Raw genomic sequence first — 16,126 nt, 5'->3', positions numbered from 1 at the left:
GACCAAGGCTAATCTGATTGTAATCTCGACTCCACATTTCCACCTACTCCCGATAACCTTTCACCTCCTTGCTTTACAAGAATCTATCTACCTCTGCCTTAGAAATATTCAAATACTCTGCTTCCACTGCCTTTTGAGGAAGAGAATTCCAAAGACTCATGACCCTGAGAGAAAAAATTTCTCCTCATCTCTGTCTTAAATGGATGACCCCTCAGTGACCCCACAATTCTCCCACAAGGGGAAAACATCCTTTCCACATCCACCCTGTCAAGACCCCTCAGAATCTTACATGTTTCGATCAAGTCGCCTCTTACTCTTCTAAATTCCAGCGGATACAAGCCTAGTCTGTCCAATCTCTCCTCATAAGACATTCCAGGTATTAGTCTAGTAAACCTTCTCTGTACTGCCTGCAAGGCATTTATATCCTTCCTTGAATAAGGAGACCAGTACTGTACACAGTACTCCAGATGTGGTCTCACCAATGCCCTGTATAACTGAAGCATAACCTCCCTACTTTTGTATTCACTTCCCCTCGTGATAAATGATAACATTCTATTAGCTTTCCTAATTACCTGCAGTACCTGCATACTAACCTTTTGTGATTCATGCACTAGGACACCCAGATCCCTCTGCATCTCAGAGCTCTGCAATCTCTCACCATTTAGATAATATGCTTCTTTTTTATTCTTCCTGCCAAAGTGGACAATTTCCCACTTTCCCACATTATACTCCATTTGCCAGATCTTTGCCCACTCACTTAACCTATCTATATCCTTTTGTAGCCTCCTTATATCCTCTTCACAAGTTACTTTCCTACTTATCTTTGTGTCATCAGCAAATTTAGCAACCATACTTTCGGTCCTTTCAACCAAGTCATTTATATAAATTGTAAAAAGTTGAGGCTCCAGCACAGATCTCTGTGGCACTCTACTCATTACATCTTGCCAACCAGAAAATGACCCACTTGTGCCTACTCTCTGTTTCCTGTTAGCTAGCTAATCTTCTATCCATGCCAAAATGTTACCCCTACACCATGAGCTTTTATTTTCCACAATAATCTTTGATGTGGCACCTTATCAAATGCCTTCTGGAAATCTAAGTACAATACATCCACCGGTTCCCCTTTATCCACAACACATGTTACTTCTTCAAAGAACTCCAATAAATTGGTTAAACATGATTTCCCTTTCACAAAACCATGTTGACTCTGCCTGATTACCTTGAATTTGTCTAAATGTCTGCTATAATGACTTTAATAATAGCTTCCATCATTTTCCCTAAGACAGATGTTAAGCTAACTAGCCTGTAGTTTCCTGCTTTCTGTCTCTCTCCCTTTTTGAATAAAGGAGCTACATTGGCTATTTTCCAATCCAATGGAACCTTCCCCGAATCTAGGGAATTTTAGAAAATTAAAACCAAAAATCAACTCTCTCACGAGCCGCTTCTTTTAAGACCCTAGGATGAAGTCCATCAGGACCCGGGGATTTGTCAGCCCGCAGCTCCAACAATTTGTTCAGTACCACTTCTCTGGTGATTGTAATTTTCTTGAGTTCCTCCATCCTTTCCATTTCCTGATTTACAGCTATTTCTGGAATGTGACTTGTATCCTCATTAGTGAAGACCGATGCAAAATATCTGTTCAATTCATCTGCCATCTCCTTATTTTCCCTTATTAATTCCCCAGATTCACTTTCTATAGGACCAACACTCACTTTGTTAACTTTTCTGTTTTTAAATATCTATAGAAACTCTTACTATCTGTTTTTTATATTTCTAGCCAGCTTTCTCTCGTACTCTAATCTTTCCCTCCTTATCAATCTTTTAGTCATTATTTGCTGTTTTTTATATTCTGTCCAATCTTCTGACCTGCCTCCCATCTTTGTGCAATTATATGCTTCTTCTTTAAGTTTGATATTATCTTTAACTGTTTTAGTTAATCATGGATGGTGGGTCCCACCCCTGGAATTTTTCTTTCTCGTTGGAATGTATCTATTCTGTGCATTCTGAAATATCCCCTTAAATGTCTGTCACTGTCAGCGTAGTCAGCATGGACTTGTTAAGGGAAGGTCATGTCTTACTAACTTAATTGAGTTTTTTGAGGAAGTAACAAGAAGGATTGATGAGGATAGTGCAGTGGATGTGGTCTACATGGATTTTAGTAAAGCATTTGACAAGGTCCCATATGGCAGACTAGTAAGTAAACTGAAAGCCCATGGGATACAGGGGAATGTGGCAGGTTGGATCCAAAATTGGCTCAGTGATAGGAAACAGAGGGTAATAGTCAATGGATGTTTTTGTGAATGGAAAGCTGTTTCCAGTGGTGTTCCACAGGGCTCAGTATTGTGTCCCTTGCTGTTTGTGGTATATATTAATGATTTGGACTTAAATGTGGGAGGCATTATTGGGAAATTTGCTGATGACACAAAAATTGGCCGTGTAGTTGATAGTGAAGAGGATAGCTGTAGACTCCAGAATGATATCAATGGTTTGGTTGAGTGGGCGGAAAAGTAGCAAATGGAATTCAATCCGGAGAAGTGTGAGGTAATGTATTTAGGGAGGGCAAATAAAGCGAGGGAATACACAACAAACGGGAGGATATTGAGAGGGGGAGAGGAAGTGAGACCTTGGAGTGCATGTCCACAGGTCCCTGAAGGTGGCAGGACAGGTAGATAGAGTGGTGACGAAGGCATATGGAATACTTTCCTTTATTGGCCGAGGTATAGAATTCAAAAGCAGGAATGTAATGCTGGAACTGTATAGAACGCTGGTTAGGCCACAGCTGGAGTATTGCATACAGTTCTGGTCACCATATTACAGGAAGGATATAATTGCTCTGGAGAGAGAACAGAGGAGATTTACAAGAATGTTGCCAGGGCTTGAAAATTGCAGCTGTGAGGAAAGATTGGATAGTCTGGGGTTGTTTTCCTTAGAACAAAGGAGGCTGAGGGATGACTTAAATGAGATGTACAAAATTATGAGGGGCCTAGATAGAGTAAACAGAAAGGACCAGTTTCGCCTCGCGGAGAGGTCAATTACCAGGGGGCACAGATTTAAGGTGATTGATAGAAGGATTAGAGGGGACATGAGGAAAAACTTTTTCACCCAGAGGGTGGTGGGTGTCTGGAATTCACTGCCAGGAACGGTGGTGGAGGCAGAAACCCTCAATTCTTTTCAGATACCTGGACATGCACCTGAAGTGCGGCAAGCTGCAAGGCTATGGACCAGGTACTGGAAGGTGGGATTAGATTGGGTGGCTATTTCTTTCTGGCCGGCACCAACACAATGGGCTGAATGGCCTCCTTCTGTGCCATAATTTTTCTATGGTTCTCTATTGACCTATCCCTTAACCTATTTTGCCAGTTCACTTTTGCTAGCTCCTCTTTCATGCCTTCATAATTGCCCTTATTTCAGTTTAATATACTAGTCATTGGCCCACTCTTCCCTCCCTCAAACTGAATGTAAAATTCAATCATTTATAATCACTGCTGCCTAGGGGCACCCTCACTATGAGGTCATTAATTAATCCTATCTTGTTGCACAATACCAGGTCTAATATAGCCTGCTCTCTGGTTGGCTCCAGAACGTGCTGTTCTAAAAAACTATACTGAAAACATTCTATGAACTCCTCATCTAGGCTACCTTTGCCCATCTGATTTTTCCAATCTATATGTAGATTAAAATCCCCCATGATTATCACTGTACCTTTCTGACAAGCCCTCATTATTTCTTCCTTTATAACCCGTACACCGTGTGGTTACTGTTAGGGGGCCTGTAAACCATTCCCACAAGTGACTTCTTGCCTTTATCAGTTCTCATCTCTACCCAAACTGCTTCTACATCCTGGTTTCCTGAACTTAGTTCATTCCTCTCTGTTCTGCTGATACCATCATTAATTAACAGAGCCACCCCCCGCCCCCCACCTTTTCCTAGCTTCCTGTTTTTCCTAAATGTCATGCACCCTTCAATATTCAGGTCCCAATCTATGTCATCCTGCAGCCATGCCTTTGTAATGGTTATCAGATCATACTTATTTATTTCTATCAGTTCATCTGTTTTGATTTGAATGCTTCGTGCATTCAGATACAGAGCCTTTAGTTTTGTCCTTCTATTATTTTTGTAACCGCTAGTCTTGTCTGCTGATTTACTCTTAGATTTGTAATCACTGTCCCTTCCTAGTTAGGCCACAGCTGGAGTACTGTCTACAGTTCTGGTCACCACACTATAGGAAGGATGTGATTGCACTGGAGAGGGTGCAGAGGAGATTCACCAGGATGTTGCCTGGGCTGGAGCATTTCAGCTATGAAGAGAGACTGGATAGGCTAGGGTTGTCTTCCTTAGAGCAGAGAAGGCTGAGGGGAGACCTGATAGAGGTATACAACATTGAGGGGCATAGATAGGATAGATAGGAAGAAACTTTTTCCCTTAGCGGAGGTGTCAATAACTAGGGGGCATAGATTTAAGGCAAGGGACAGGAGGTTTAGAGGGGATTTGAGGAAAAAAAATTTCACCCAGATGGGTTGGAATCTGGAACACACTGCCTGAAGAGGTGGTAGAGGCAGGAACCCTCACAACATTTAACAAGTATTTAGATGAGCACTTGAAATGCCATAGCACACAAGCATACAATGGGATTAGAATGGATAGGTGCTTGATGGCCAGCATGGACACGATGGGCCTGTTTCTGTGCTGTATAACTCTATGACTCTCTGACTCCTGTCACAATCTGTTTATCATTTCCCATATTAATACCTTTTTCTCTTGCCTTGTCTCTACTCTTTGATTGACCATATCTTCCCAAATTTGATCCCATGCCCCACTATTTAGTTTAAATCCCTCTCTACTTCCCTAGTTATGCGGCTCGCTAGAACACCGGCCCCAGCACGATTCAGGTGTAGACCCTCCCAACGGTACAACCCCACATTCCCCGGTACTGGTGCCAGTGCCCCATGAACTGGAACCCACTTCTACCACACCTGTCTTTGAGCCACGCATTCATTTCTCTGATCATATTTGTCCTCCTCCAATTTGTACGTGGTTCAGGTAAGAGATTATTACCTTTGAGATTCTGCTTCTTAATTTGGTGCCTAGTTCCTCACACTGACTATGCAGAACCTCCTTCCTTGTTCTGCCTATGTCGTTGGTATCTACATGGACCACGACGACTGGATCCCACCCCTCCCACTGTAAGTTCCTCTCTAGCCCTGAGCATTTGTCCCGAACCCTGGCAACGGGCAGGCAACGTAGCCTTCTGGACTCTCGCTTTCTGCTGAAGAGAACAGTGTCAATCCCCCTCACTATCCTGTTCCCTACTACCACTACTTTCCTTTTTGCTCCCCCAACTTGAATGGCTTCCAGTACCATGGTGCCATGGTCAGTCTGCTCATCGATACTACAACCCTCGATCTTGTCCATACAAGCTGCAAGAACCTCCAACTTGTTGCTCAATTGCAAGGGCTGAGGCTCTGCCACTCCTATCTTCTCGATCCCCTTACTTGCCTGACTTGCAGTCACACCCTCCTGTCCCTGACCACTGATTAAAACAGACGACCCTATCCTAAGGGGTATGACTGGCTTCTGGAACTAAGCGTCCAAATAATTTTCCCCCTCCCTGATGCATCGCAGTGTCTGCAGCTCGGCCTCCAGCTCAATGACTCTTAGCCGAAGCTCCTCAAGCCGCAGACATTTACTACAGACCTGGTTGCCATGGATTGCTGTGGCATCCAGGAGCTCCCACATACTGCAGCTGTGACACATCACCTGTCCTGCCATCTTTGTGTTAATTTAATTTAATTTATTTTTTCTTAATTTATAGTTCCCTTCTTTACTGAACTCCGTCACTTACCAAACTCCTTTCTTCACACTCTGTGCCTCCAACAGCATTCAATGCAGACAAGCAGCACTGAGAGTCCCCTGAATTTATATTCTCTGAAAACAATGCCATGTCAGCTCTGCTAGAGCTCAGAAACCAGTTTAAGCTAGCTACCTAATTAACTAGCTACAGCTACTCTCAGAGAGCTTGTACACCCCTGTTTAAAGCTGAAAGAACCTTACAGGGTGGCGCAGTGGTTAGCACCGCAGCCTCACAGCTCCAGCGACCCGGGTTCAGTTCTAGGTACTGCCTGTGTGGAGTTTGCAAGTTCTCCCTGTGACCACGTGGGTTTCCGCCGGGTGCTCCGGTTTCCTCCCACAGCCAAAGACTTGCAGGTTGATAGGTAAAGTGGCCATTATAAATTGCCCCTAGTATAGGTAGGTGGTAGGAGAATGGTGGGGATGTGGTAGGGAATATGGGATTAATGTAGGGTTAGTATAAATGGGTGGTTGTTGGTCAGCACAGACTTGGTGGGCTGAAGGGCCTGTTTCAGTGCTGTATGTCTAACTTACCTTTTAACTTAAACAGTAATTTCAATTAATTGCTAAATGTGAACAAAACAAAAATTAGACTTTAGATAGAATAACCCTTAAAATTCACTCACTTACCAAACTCCCTTCTTCACACTGTGCCCCCCAGCAGCAGAGAGAGGCACAATCAGGCTGCTAACAGCTAACTCACCACAGACTATAAGTGGGCAGCGCGGACTGAGAGTGTTCTCCTCTCTTTGTGTAACTCACTTTTCAAACTTTACTAATATTGATTTGAAATACTTTGCAACACTGGATTCTGTAGAAAGTCAGAAATAGTCAGTATCTAAACTAAACTTGAATTATTGCCGTTGGCCTGAGCTACTTTACAGAATTAATCTCTCATTTAATTTGCAGGTAATCTGTGGGAGGTGCTGAAGGATGACAGTTTAACCCCAGATCCACAAGTCTCAGTGGCAGCTTCTGCACAATGCTCATCATTGTTTCCCTTCTGCTGGAGCACCTCCCCGGCAGACAGCAATGGAGTCACCTGTTCTCAGAGCAGTGCAGAGCACAGTCTAACCAACCTGCAGCTGACTGGCATCTACAGCACCTGTATAGGCCTAGGTACCACGCCTACCTCCACACCAATAGCACTGATATAATCAGGAACTGCACAATAGTGAGCACACAGACTACAGCATTGAGTGTGTTGCAGCATTAGGAAACTGCCAGCAGGCAATCAAAAAACTCCTCAATAAAGTGATCCGTTGCACAGAAAAGTATTTACACAAACTCCTCCTGAACCTACAAACTAACCACAGCCAACATTGGAAAGGATAGACACCAATCTACAACCAATCATAGAGTTATGGAGTTATAGTCATTACGGCACAGAAAGAGGCTGTTTGACCCATCCAGTCCATGCCAGCTCTCTGTGGAGCAATCCAGTCAGTCCCACTCCTCCGCTCAATCCTTGTTGCCCTGCAAGTTTATTTCCCTTAAGTACCCATCCATTTTCCATTTGAAATCATTCATTGTCTCTACGTCCACCACCCTCGTAGGCAGTGAGTTCCGGGTCATTACCACTCGCTGTGTAAAAAGGTTCTTTCTCACATTTTCTTGTATCTCGTGCCCAAAACCTTCAATCTGTGCCACCTAGTCCTTATACCATTAGCTAACGGGAACAGCTTTTCGTTCTCTACCTTATCTAAATCTGCCATAATCTTGTACACCTCTATTAAATCTCCCCTCAATCTCCTTTGCTCCAAGGAGAACAACCCCAGCTTCTCCAACCTAACCTTGTAACTAAAATCTCTCAGCACTGGAACCATTCTGCTAAATCTCCTCTGCACCCTCTCAAGGACCCTCACATCCTTCCTAAAGTGTGGTGACCAGAACTGGACACAATGCTCCAGTTGGAGCCTAACCAAAGCTTTATAAAGATTCAACTATTGTACTCAATACCTCTATTTATGAAGCCCAAGATCCCATACACTTTGCTAACCACTCCCTCAATATGTCCTACTGCCTTCAAAGATCGATGCGCATGGACCCCAAGGCCCCTCTGTCCCTGCAAACTGTTTAGAACTGTGCCATTAGTCTATATTGCCTCACCCTATCCCTTCTGCCAAAATGCATCACCTCACACTTGTCAGTATTAAATTCCATCTGCCACCTCTCTGCCCATTCTGCTAGTCTATCTATGTCCTGTTGCAGGCAGTTCATATCATCCTCATTGTTTGTCACTCCTCCAAGTTTGGTATCATCAACAAATTTTGAAATTTTACCCTGTATTCCAATATATGTCATTTATGTATAGCAAAAACAGCAGTGATCCCTGCACTGACCCTTGGGGAACACCATGAACACCACTGTCTACCATCCTCCAGTCTGAAAAACACCCATTTACCACCACTCGCTGTTTTCTGTCCTTAAGCCAATTTTTTTATTCATTGGAACGCTGACCCTCCTATTGCACAAGCCTCCATTTTGATAAACAGCCTTTTATGTAATACTGTGTCAAACACTTTTTAAAACTCCATATAGACAACATGATTGCTTTCCTTTCATCAACCTTCTCTATTACTTCATCAAAAAATTCAATTAGATTAGTCAAGCATGATCTGCCCTTGACAAATCCATGCTGGCTATCCTTAATTAACTCAAACCTCTCCAACTACCTGTTGATATTTTTCCATGATTATTGTTTTTAAAACCTTACCCATCATTGATGTTAAACTAACTGACCTGTAGTTGCTAGGACAGTCCTTACACCCTTTCTTGAATAATGGTGTCACATTTGCCACTCTCCAATCCTCTGGCACCTCCCCCATATCCAGGGAAGATTATGGAAAGCCCTTCCACTATCTCCATCCCCACTTCCTTTAACAACCTGGGATGCAAGACATCCGGACCAGGTGACTTATCAACCCGAAGCAAAGCCAGCCTTTCCAGTACGCCAGCATCTCAATTTTCACCCCATCCATTACCTCTACCATCTCCGCTTCTACTGATATTTTATCAGGATCATCTTCCTTAGTAAACACTGATATAAAGGACTCATTAAGTATTCTAGCCTTGCCCTATGCCTCAAAGCATATATTATCCTCTTTGTCCCTAATAGGACACACGCAGCCTCTTACTACCTGCTTACTATTTACATGCCAGTAGATGATTTTTGGGTCCACTTTCATGTTAACTGCCATCCTACTCTCATACTCTCTCTTTGCTGGTCTTATTTTCCTCTTCACCTCCCCTCTCAACTTACTGTATTTGGCTTGGTTTTCGCTTGAAGACTTCACCTGCCATGCATCGTACACCCTCTGTTCTTGTTTCACTATATTCTCTACCTCCCTCGTTATCCAAGGAACTCTGGCTTTGGTTCCCCTACCTTGTGCTTTTCTTGGAATGAACTTAACCTATTTCTAAAACATCTCCTTAAAGATCACCCATTGCTCCATTACCATTTTTCCTGTCAGCATTCGTTCCATTTTACCCTCGCTGGATCCCCTCTCATCCCATTGAAGTTAACCCTCTTCCAATTTAGAAGTTGTACTTCAGATTGTTCCTTGCCCTGTTCATTACTTAATCTAAACCTTATAATACGACGAGCACAGTTACCTCAGTGTCCCCCACAGACCCTTGGTCCACTTTCCCACCTTATATCCCAGCACCAGATCCAGCAATGCCTCCTTCCTAGTTGGACTGAGAACATACTAGTCAAGGAAGTTCTCCTGAACACATTTCAGAAATTCCTTCCTTTCCTTACCCTTTATTCTAACATCATCTCAATCTATTTTTGGTAAAATTTGCCAATATCACCAATCTATAGTTCTTGCATATCTCTGTGATTTCTCTGTAGATTTACTCCTTTATCTCTCTCTCTCTGTATCTCCCTATTTGAAAGCCTACAGAATACCCCAGTAAAATGATCATATCCTTTTTGCTTATCTACTCTAACCAAATGGATTCTGTCTTTGCCCCCTCAAGGACATCCTCTCTTTCCAACACTACAATGTCTTCCCTAATCAGTACTGCCATCCCACCTCCCTTTTACTTTTCCCTACCTTTTCTGAACACTTTGTAACCTTGAATATTAAGTGCCTTATCCTCACCATTTTTAAGCCATGTTTTCGTTATTGCTACATCATATTCCCATATGGCTATTTGTGCTTGTAGCTCACCAACCTTATGACAGACATGCATTCTAACCCTGGCCTTGTAGTCATTTTTTGTCTGCTCCTATCTAATACGGTACTACTTCCTTCTCTAGTATTACGCAACACTCTTACTCCTTTATCCACCTTATTCCTCTTTTCTACTTCTGCATGCTGGTGCCCATCCCCTTGTCAATTTAGTTTAAACCCTGCCCAACACTATTGAACCTCCCTGCAAGCACATTCGTCTCAGTCCTGTTGAGGTGCAACCTGTCCCTTTTGAAGAGGTGCCTCCTGCCCCAGAACTGGCTCCAATGTCCCAAGAATCTGAAGCCCTCCCTCCTGCACCATGCCTCAAGCCATGCATTGATCCTCCCTATCTTCCTATTTCTACTCTCACTAGCATGTGGCATTGGGAGTAATCCAGAGATTACTACCTTCGAGGTCCTACTTTTTAACTTCCTCCCTAGCTCCTGAAAATCGGACTGTAGGACCGCAATACCTGTCCTCCCTAAGTCATTCCTTCCCCAGCAGAATATTCTGCACCCTCTCTGTGATGTCCTTTACCTCACACAAGGGAGGCAACTCACCATTGCGGGACTCACTGTGATGGTTACAGTAATGCCTGTCTGCTCCCCTAACTATGGAATCTTCTGTAACGACTGCATTTCTACTCTTTGCTGTTCCCTCCTGTACAGACTCTGCCCATTGGTGCCTTGGTCTGGACTGCACTCCTTCAAGTGTTATCACTCCCAGCAGTCTCCAAAGCTGAGTACCGGTTTGAGAGTGGCACACACCCTGAAGACGCCTGCACCTCCTGCCTCTTCTGGATGGCCACCCATCTCCCTGTGGGGTGACCACTCCTGGAATGTATGATCCAGGAAACTCATCCTGATGCTCCGCAGTGACTCCAGCTGCCCCTCAAGCTCAGAAATTTCCAGCTTGAGCTCAAACAGCTGGAGACGCTTCCTACACATGAAGTGTCCAGGAGTTAACATTTATAATCAATCATGAAGTGTCCAGGAGTTAACATTTATAATCAATCATGGAAATACTTTCTTGATCTTTCAATACTTTTGTGATGTGAGGAAAGTTTTTATTTAACATATTCTTCAATGAAACATTTCCTCATCTCTCTCTCTCACAATTCCAAGGAACACTCCTGTTTGCTGTATGCTCCAAGTTTACAATTCTGCTAGAAATACCCAACTTAATGAACTTTCTAGACATACTTGAGATGTTGGAGGTGCCATCCTTGAAATAAGACATTAAACGGAGGCCCTGTCTGCATGTTTGGGTGGATGTAAACAATCTCAGGACACTACAGATGGAGCTAGAGTTCTGCCAACATTCCTTTCTCGACCAGCATCACCAAGAACAGATTCATGAGCCATTCATCTCATTCCAGTGTGCAAGATTTCACAGTGCAGTGTGGGATCCTGCTGTGCAGCATGCAGGCTCTTGCTGTGTGTGAAGCATCTGCTGTGTTTGCCTATGTAACATCAGATTCTGCACATCAAAATCATTCAACGTGTCTGAAATTCTTGAGATGTTTCCAAGGGAGCTGACCTGTATAAAATGAGTGTCTCTTTACTGACTGACCTTGCTTACCTTTATATTCATCGGATGTTACACTGTGCCGAGGGGTGCCAGAAGTTGCATATCCTGCTCTGCCTTCAATAGTGGCACATAGCTTTCTTTTTGTCCACCTGCCTTCTCCAACATTTACTCTGCTCATATGCAACAGTTAAAAAGGTGCATGTTACAGACTTGGAAATTATTACAACTGTCCTTGCATTTGTGTCGCATCTTATCACATTGCTGACCATCCCACATAGTAAACTACTTTTTGAAAAATGCAATGGCTGCTGTTACTTCAACAAAAGCTCGAATTTAAACGGAGGGATAGCACATGAAGTGAGATTGTGCTCTGTCACCATACTTAGATACGATAACCCCAGATCAGTCACCTGCGTGATTGTTACATTACACTTGAGAAAAAGTTTCACTGTGCCTTCTGGAAACACGAAGCACTCATAACGGATTGAGCGTGTGACAGCATGACCGACAGTGCTTGTCCTAACTTTACAGACATGTCAAAGCTCCTGCAACAACCCAAGAATTTCCGTCAGGACTTCAGCCATTCACAAATGCACATTGATCAAAATAGCAGAGAGGTGTCAAGGGGAGGGAGGGTGGTGAGAGGGGATGAGGGGTCACTGGGAGAGGGGTGAGGGTGAGTTGGAAGGAGTGAGTCGTAAGACAGTGAGAAATGGACTATTTTCATTGGGTCCTTCCTGTGTCTCTTGTCATTTGGATGGTTCCACTCAGCTGCTGCAAATGACCCCCAGTCCCATAATTTGGGATCATTTGGTCTCAACATTTGGGGTGAAGTTATGGCCTGAACTGTTACTCTGTGGTTGGACAAGCTGATGGGAATTGATTCATTCTTTTCTTTAAAGTACATTAGTCTTAGGGATCAAACACCCACAAGTGGGAGAGGACACATCCCTCCAACACAGCCTGAATGAGGCTTCCTGTGTTAGATTAGCAACAGCAACAGGTGTCAATATACAGACAAGAGACCCTTCATTTTCAAACCTTTTAAAGGCTTCCCTGCTTCAATTATTTATAACAAACAGGCTTTTAATGTCACAAACCTGTATATATTTTATATTAAATGTTTTAATGTGATGTAGTCAATCTGCTTCCACATAGGAATCAGGGACATGTGTGTGTTGTGTTCAGGTGAAGCAGGGAACAATTGAGCCAGGGCAACTCAGTCCCCATTTGAAAGCTATACATTCTGACTTTACTTTCATATTTCCACGATAAATTCCTATCCCCACATTTATAGTGGAAAATGCCTATGTAAACATGTCACGGTGTAATGATGCCTTCATACCACTTGTGGTGCTGCATCACCATGCACTAGAAGTGCAGTTACACCATGATATGCTTACATCATAAATACGATCATCATAATTCAGAATGGAATGGGAATTCACCTATAAAACAACAGCCCTGATTTGAATCAGAATGGGCATATCTGAAACGTCTCTCTGTGCTATTTTCATGGGTTAAAGCCTCTGCTTTCAGATAAATACACTAAGCTTCTCTCCCATGGTATATCACCCTCAAAACAGAGGACGTTGAGAATACAGTAAGATTTACTTGGTTAGGTTTATTTTGTCACTGCAGTAATCTGATTGTTTTTTTTGTTCAGCTAGGCATTGGGATTAAAAACAGAAAATGCTGCAGATGCACAATAGGTTAATCAGGGTCTGAAAATGCAGGTAACACCTTGGCCAGGACCTTCCATCAGGTTGTTTGTGTTCTGATCGCACTCTGTGTATTTCCAGTATTTTTTATTTCAGATTTCTAGTGTGGAATGCTTTCTTGTTCTATTGGGAACTCTGCTCTGGTGACAGGTCCATTCAGCATTAGCAATGGTCATGGCTGCCTTTGGGACATTGCAGTACACTGTTGAAAATAGAAGGGGAGAGACACTGGCTCACCCACACAGTTAGGAACATTAGGTGTAAATTCACAAAGGTCGAGAGATAAATATTGTCCAGGACACCAGGGAGAACTCCCCTGCTCTTCTTCCAATAGTGGCTGTGGGATCTTTTACATCCAGCTGAGGGGGCAAACGGGGCCTCGGTTTAATGTCTCATCTGAAAGGAACATTTGGCAAGTCAATCATCAGTGCCCTGAGCAGGAAGTGGTAGAAAAACCATGGAGATGACCAAAGCTTGCAATGGAAGGGGTGGGGGTGGGGGTGGGGGTGGGGGTGGTATTAATTTGCAACAACCCTCAGTGTGGTTATCCTTCAGACAATCAGGAACAATGAGTGTGAAGGGTCTGTCATGTCTGGATCCTGTATCGCTTGGGACAATTGGGGCTTTTAGCAGAAGGTGGTACAGGCAACTGTTTTGAGGTGCAAACAGGGAACAATAACTGACCTGAACAATAAAATGAGATTCTGACACTAAGCAGATCGGGGAGTAGAAGCAGTATGGGGTGAGAATCACATCTCACTGTTCAAACCATTGCAAATGTCAACCTTGCAATTATTCCATTTATTTGCTGATTGTATAAGACAAGCTCCAATTCAGACATTGCTTTGCAACAGGGATAAGGACACTGGCCTGCGATCCAGGCTACACTGTCTGTTAAACACTACAGAGACAGCAGTCAACCTTGCAGATGGCTCTTGATGACAACATTGGCTATCAGAAGCTGATAGGACAGTGGGCGTTAGAAAAACAAAGCTGTTAGTGATCGTAGAATTAAAGGACAGGATATAAACTGGCTGAGTGTTGGTCACAAGATATTAGATGAGCTTTTATTTCATTAAAACAGTAGAATTGGAATAGATTGCACTCAGTAGCAGTAAAAAAAACCCCACAAATTAACTCTTTGAAGATAGGATGGGGGCGGGATGAGGTTAAGAGTGGAGGGACAGGGAGAGACAGGATGTGCATCTCCCAGCTTCACTGCAAAAGGACATAGATTCTAGTGCTTTATCAAGTCTCAGAAACATCTCATGCAATAATCAGTCACAAAGACAAACTGCACATTTCAGAGAGTTCTGGATCTCAGATTTATTGCGAGAGAATTGCTAACTGAATCTCAACCCCTCCAGTGACCCAGTTGAAAACGGAACTGGCAGAATGAAGAAAAAAGGCACAACTGGTGGATCGTGCAGGTGGGTGGCAAAACTGCAGAAACACGAACTCTCCAGGGGTGCGGTGTCTGCATCCATAGCCCCAAACAAGACAGATATTAGGAGCAACATAACCTCAAACTGGGATTAGAGGTCAGTTCAAAGATTATTAGGAGAAATGATCTAACAACTAACATGACACTGAAGTCTGGAACAATGGTTTCCACAGAACATACCTGGTTAGGCTGGGGGAAAAATCCAGTGCCTAAATGTCAGGTTAATCCTAGAGTTTTTCTCATGGAGATTGTAAAGGGTGTGTTCACAGAATTGTTACAGTGCTGAAGGAGGCCATTCGGCCCATCGTGTCCGCACTGGCTCTCTGAAAGAGCAATTCCCTCAGTTCCATTCCCCTGCCTTCTCCCTGTAATCCTGCACATTCTTCCTTTTCATATAACAGTCTAATTCCCTTTTGAATGCTTCAATTGAACCTGCCTCCACAACACTCTCAGGCAGCGCATTCCAGACCTTAACCACTCGCTGTGTGAACATTTTTTCATGTCACTTTTGCTTCTTTTACCAATCACTTTAAATCTGTGCCCTCTCGTTCTCGATCCTTTCACAAGTGGGAACAGTTTCTCTCTATCTACTCTGTCCAGACTCATGATTTTGAATACTTCTATCGAATCACCTCTCAGCCTTCTCTTCTCCAAGGAAAACAGTCCTAACTTCTCCAATCTATCTTCATAACAGAAATTCCTCATCCCTGGAACCATTCTCCTGAATCTTTTCTGTACTCTCTCCAATGCCCTCATGACTTTCCTAAAGTGCGGTGCCCAGAACTGGACGCAGTACTCCAGCTGAGGCTGAACTAGTGTCTTATATAAGTGCCACATAACTTCCTTGCTCTTGTACTCTATGCCCCTATTAATATATACTGTATGCTTTATTGACTGCTCTCTCAACCAGACCTGCCACCTTCAGTGACTTAGCGCATATACTCCCAGGTCCCTCTGCTCCTGCACCCCCTTTAGAATTGTACCCTTTATTTTATATTGTCTCTCCATGTCCCTCCTACCAAAATGAATCACTTCACATTCCTCTGCATTGAACTTCATCTGCCACCTGTCTGCCCAGGGGAGAGTTCTCTTTTGAAGGCTTCAACTAAACCTGCCTCCACCACACTCTCAGACAGTGCGTTCCAGATCCTAAACACTCACTGAACCTGCCTCCACCACACTCTCATTCCAGATCCTAAACACTCACTGAACCTGCCTCCACCGCACTCTCAGACAGTGCATTCCAGATCCTAAACACACATTACGTGAAAAAGTTTTTCATGTCGCTTTTGTTCCTTTTACCAAATACGTTAAATCTGTGCCCTCTCGTTCTCAATCCTTTCACCAGTGGGAACAGTTTCTCTCTATCTACTCTGTCCAGACCCCTCATGATTTTGAATACC

General features: G+C 43.5%; 1 protein-coding gene across 1 annotated transcript in view; it reads left to right on the top strand.

Annotated features, from left to right (window-relative positions):
- Positions 1-12,038, top strand: part of LOC137346450 (forkhead box protein N1-like) — a 61,005-nt gene extending 48,967 nt beyond the window's left edge. Inside the window, exons 7-8 of the mRNA XM_068009900.1 lie at positions 6,757-6,966; positions 11,746-12,038. Coding sequence (XP_067866001.1) covers positions 6,757-6,966; positions 11,746-12,038 — 503 coding nt within the window. The remainder of the gene's footprint in view (positions 1-6,756; positions 6,967-11,745) is intronic.
- The last annotated feature ends 4,088 nt before the right edge of the window (positions 12,039-16,126 follow it).

This window comes from Heterodontus francisci, chromosome 30 (genome assembly GCF_036365525.1).
Source record: "Heterodontus francisci isolate sHetFra1 chromosome 30, sHetFra1.hap1, whole genome shotgun sequence".
NCBI classification, from domain to species: domain Eukaryota; kingdom Metazoa; phylum Chordata; class Chondrichthyes; order Heterodontiformes; family Heterodontidae; genus Heterodontus; species Heterodontus francisci.
Note: the sequence above shows the minus strand (reverse complement) of the source record. Positions and strands in the feature narration are given on the sequence as shown.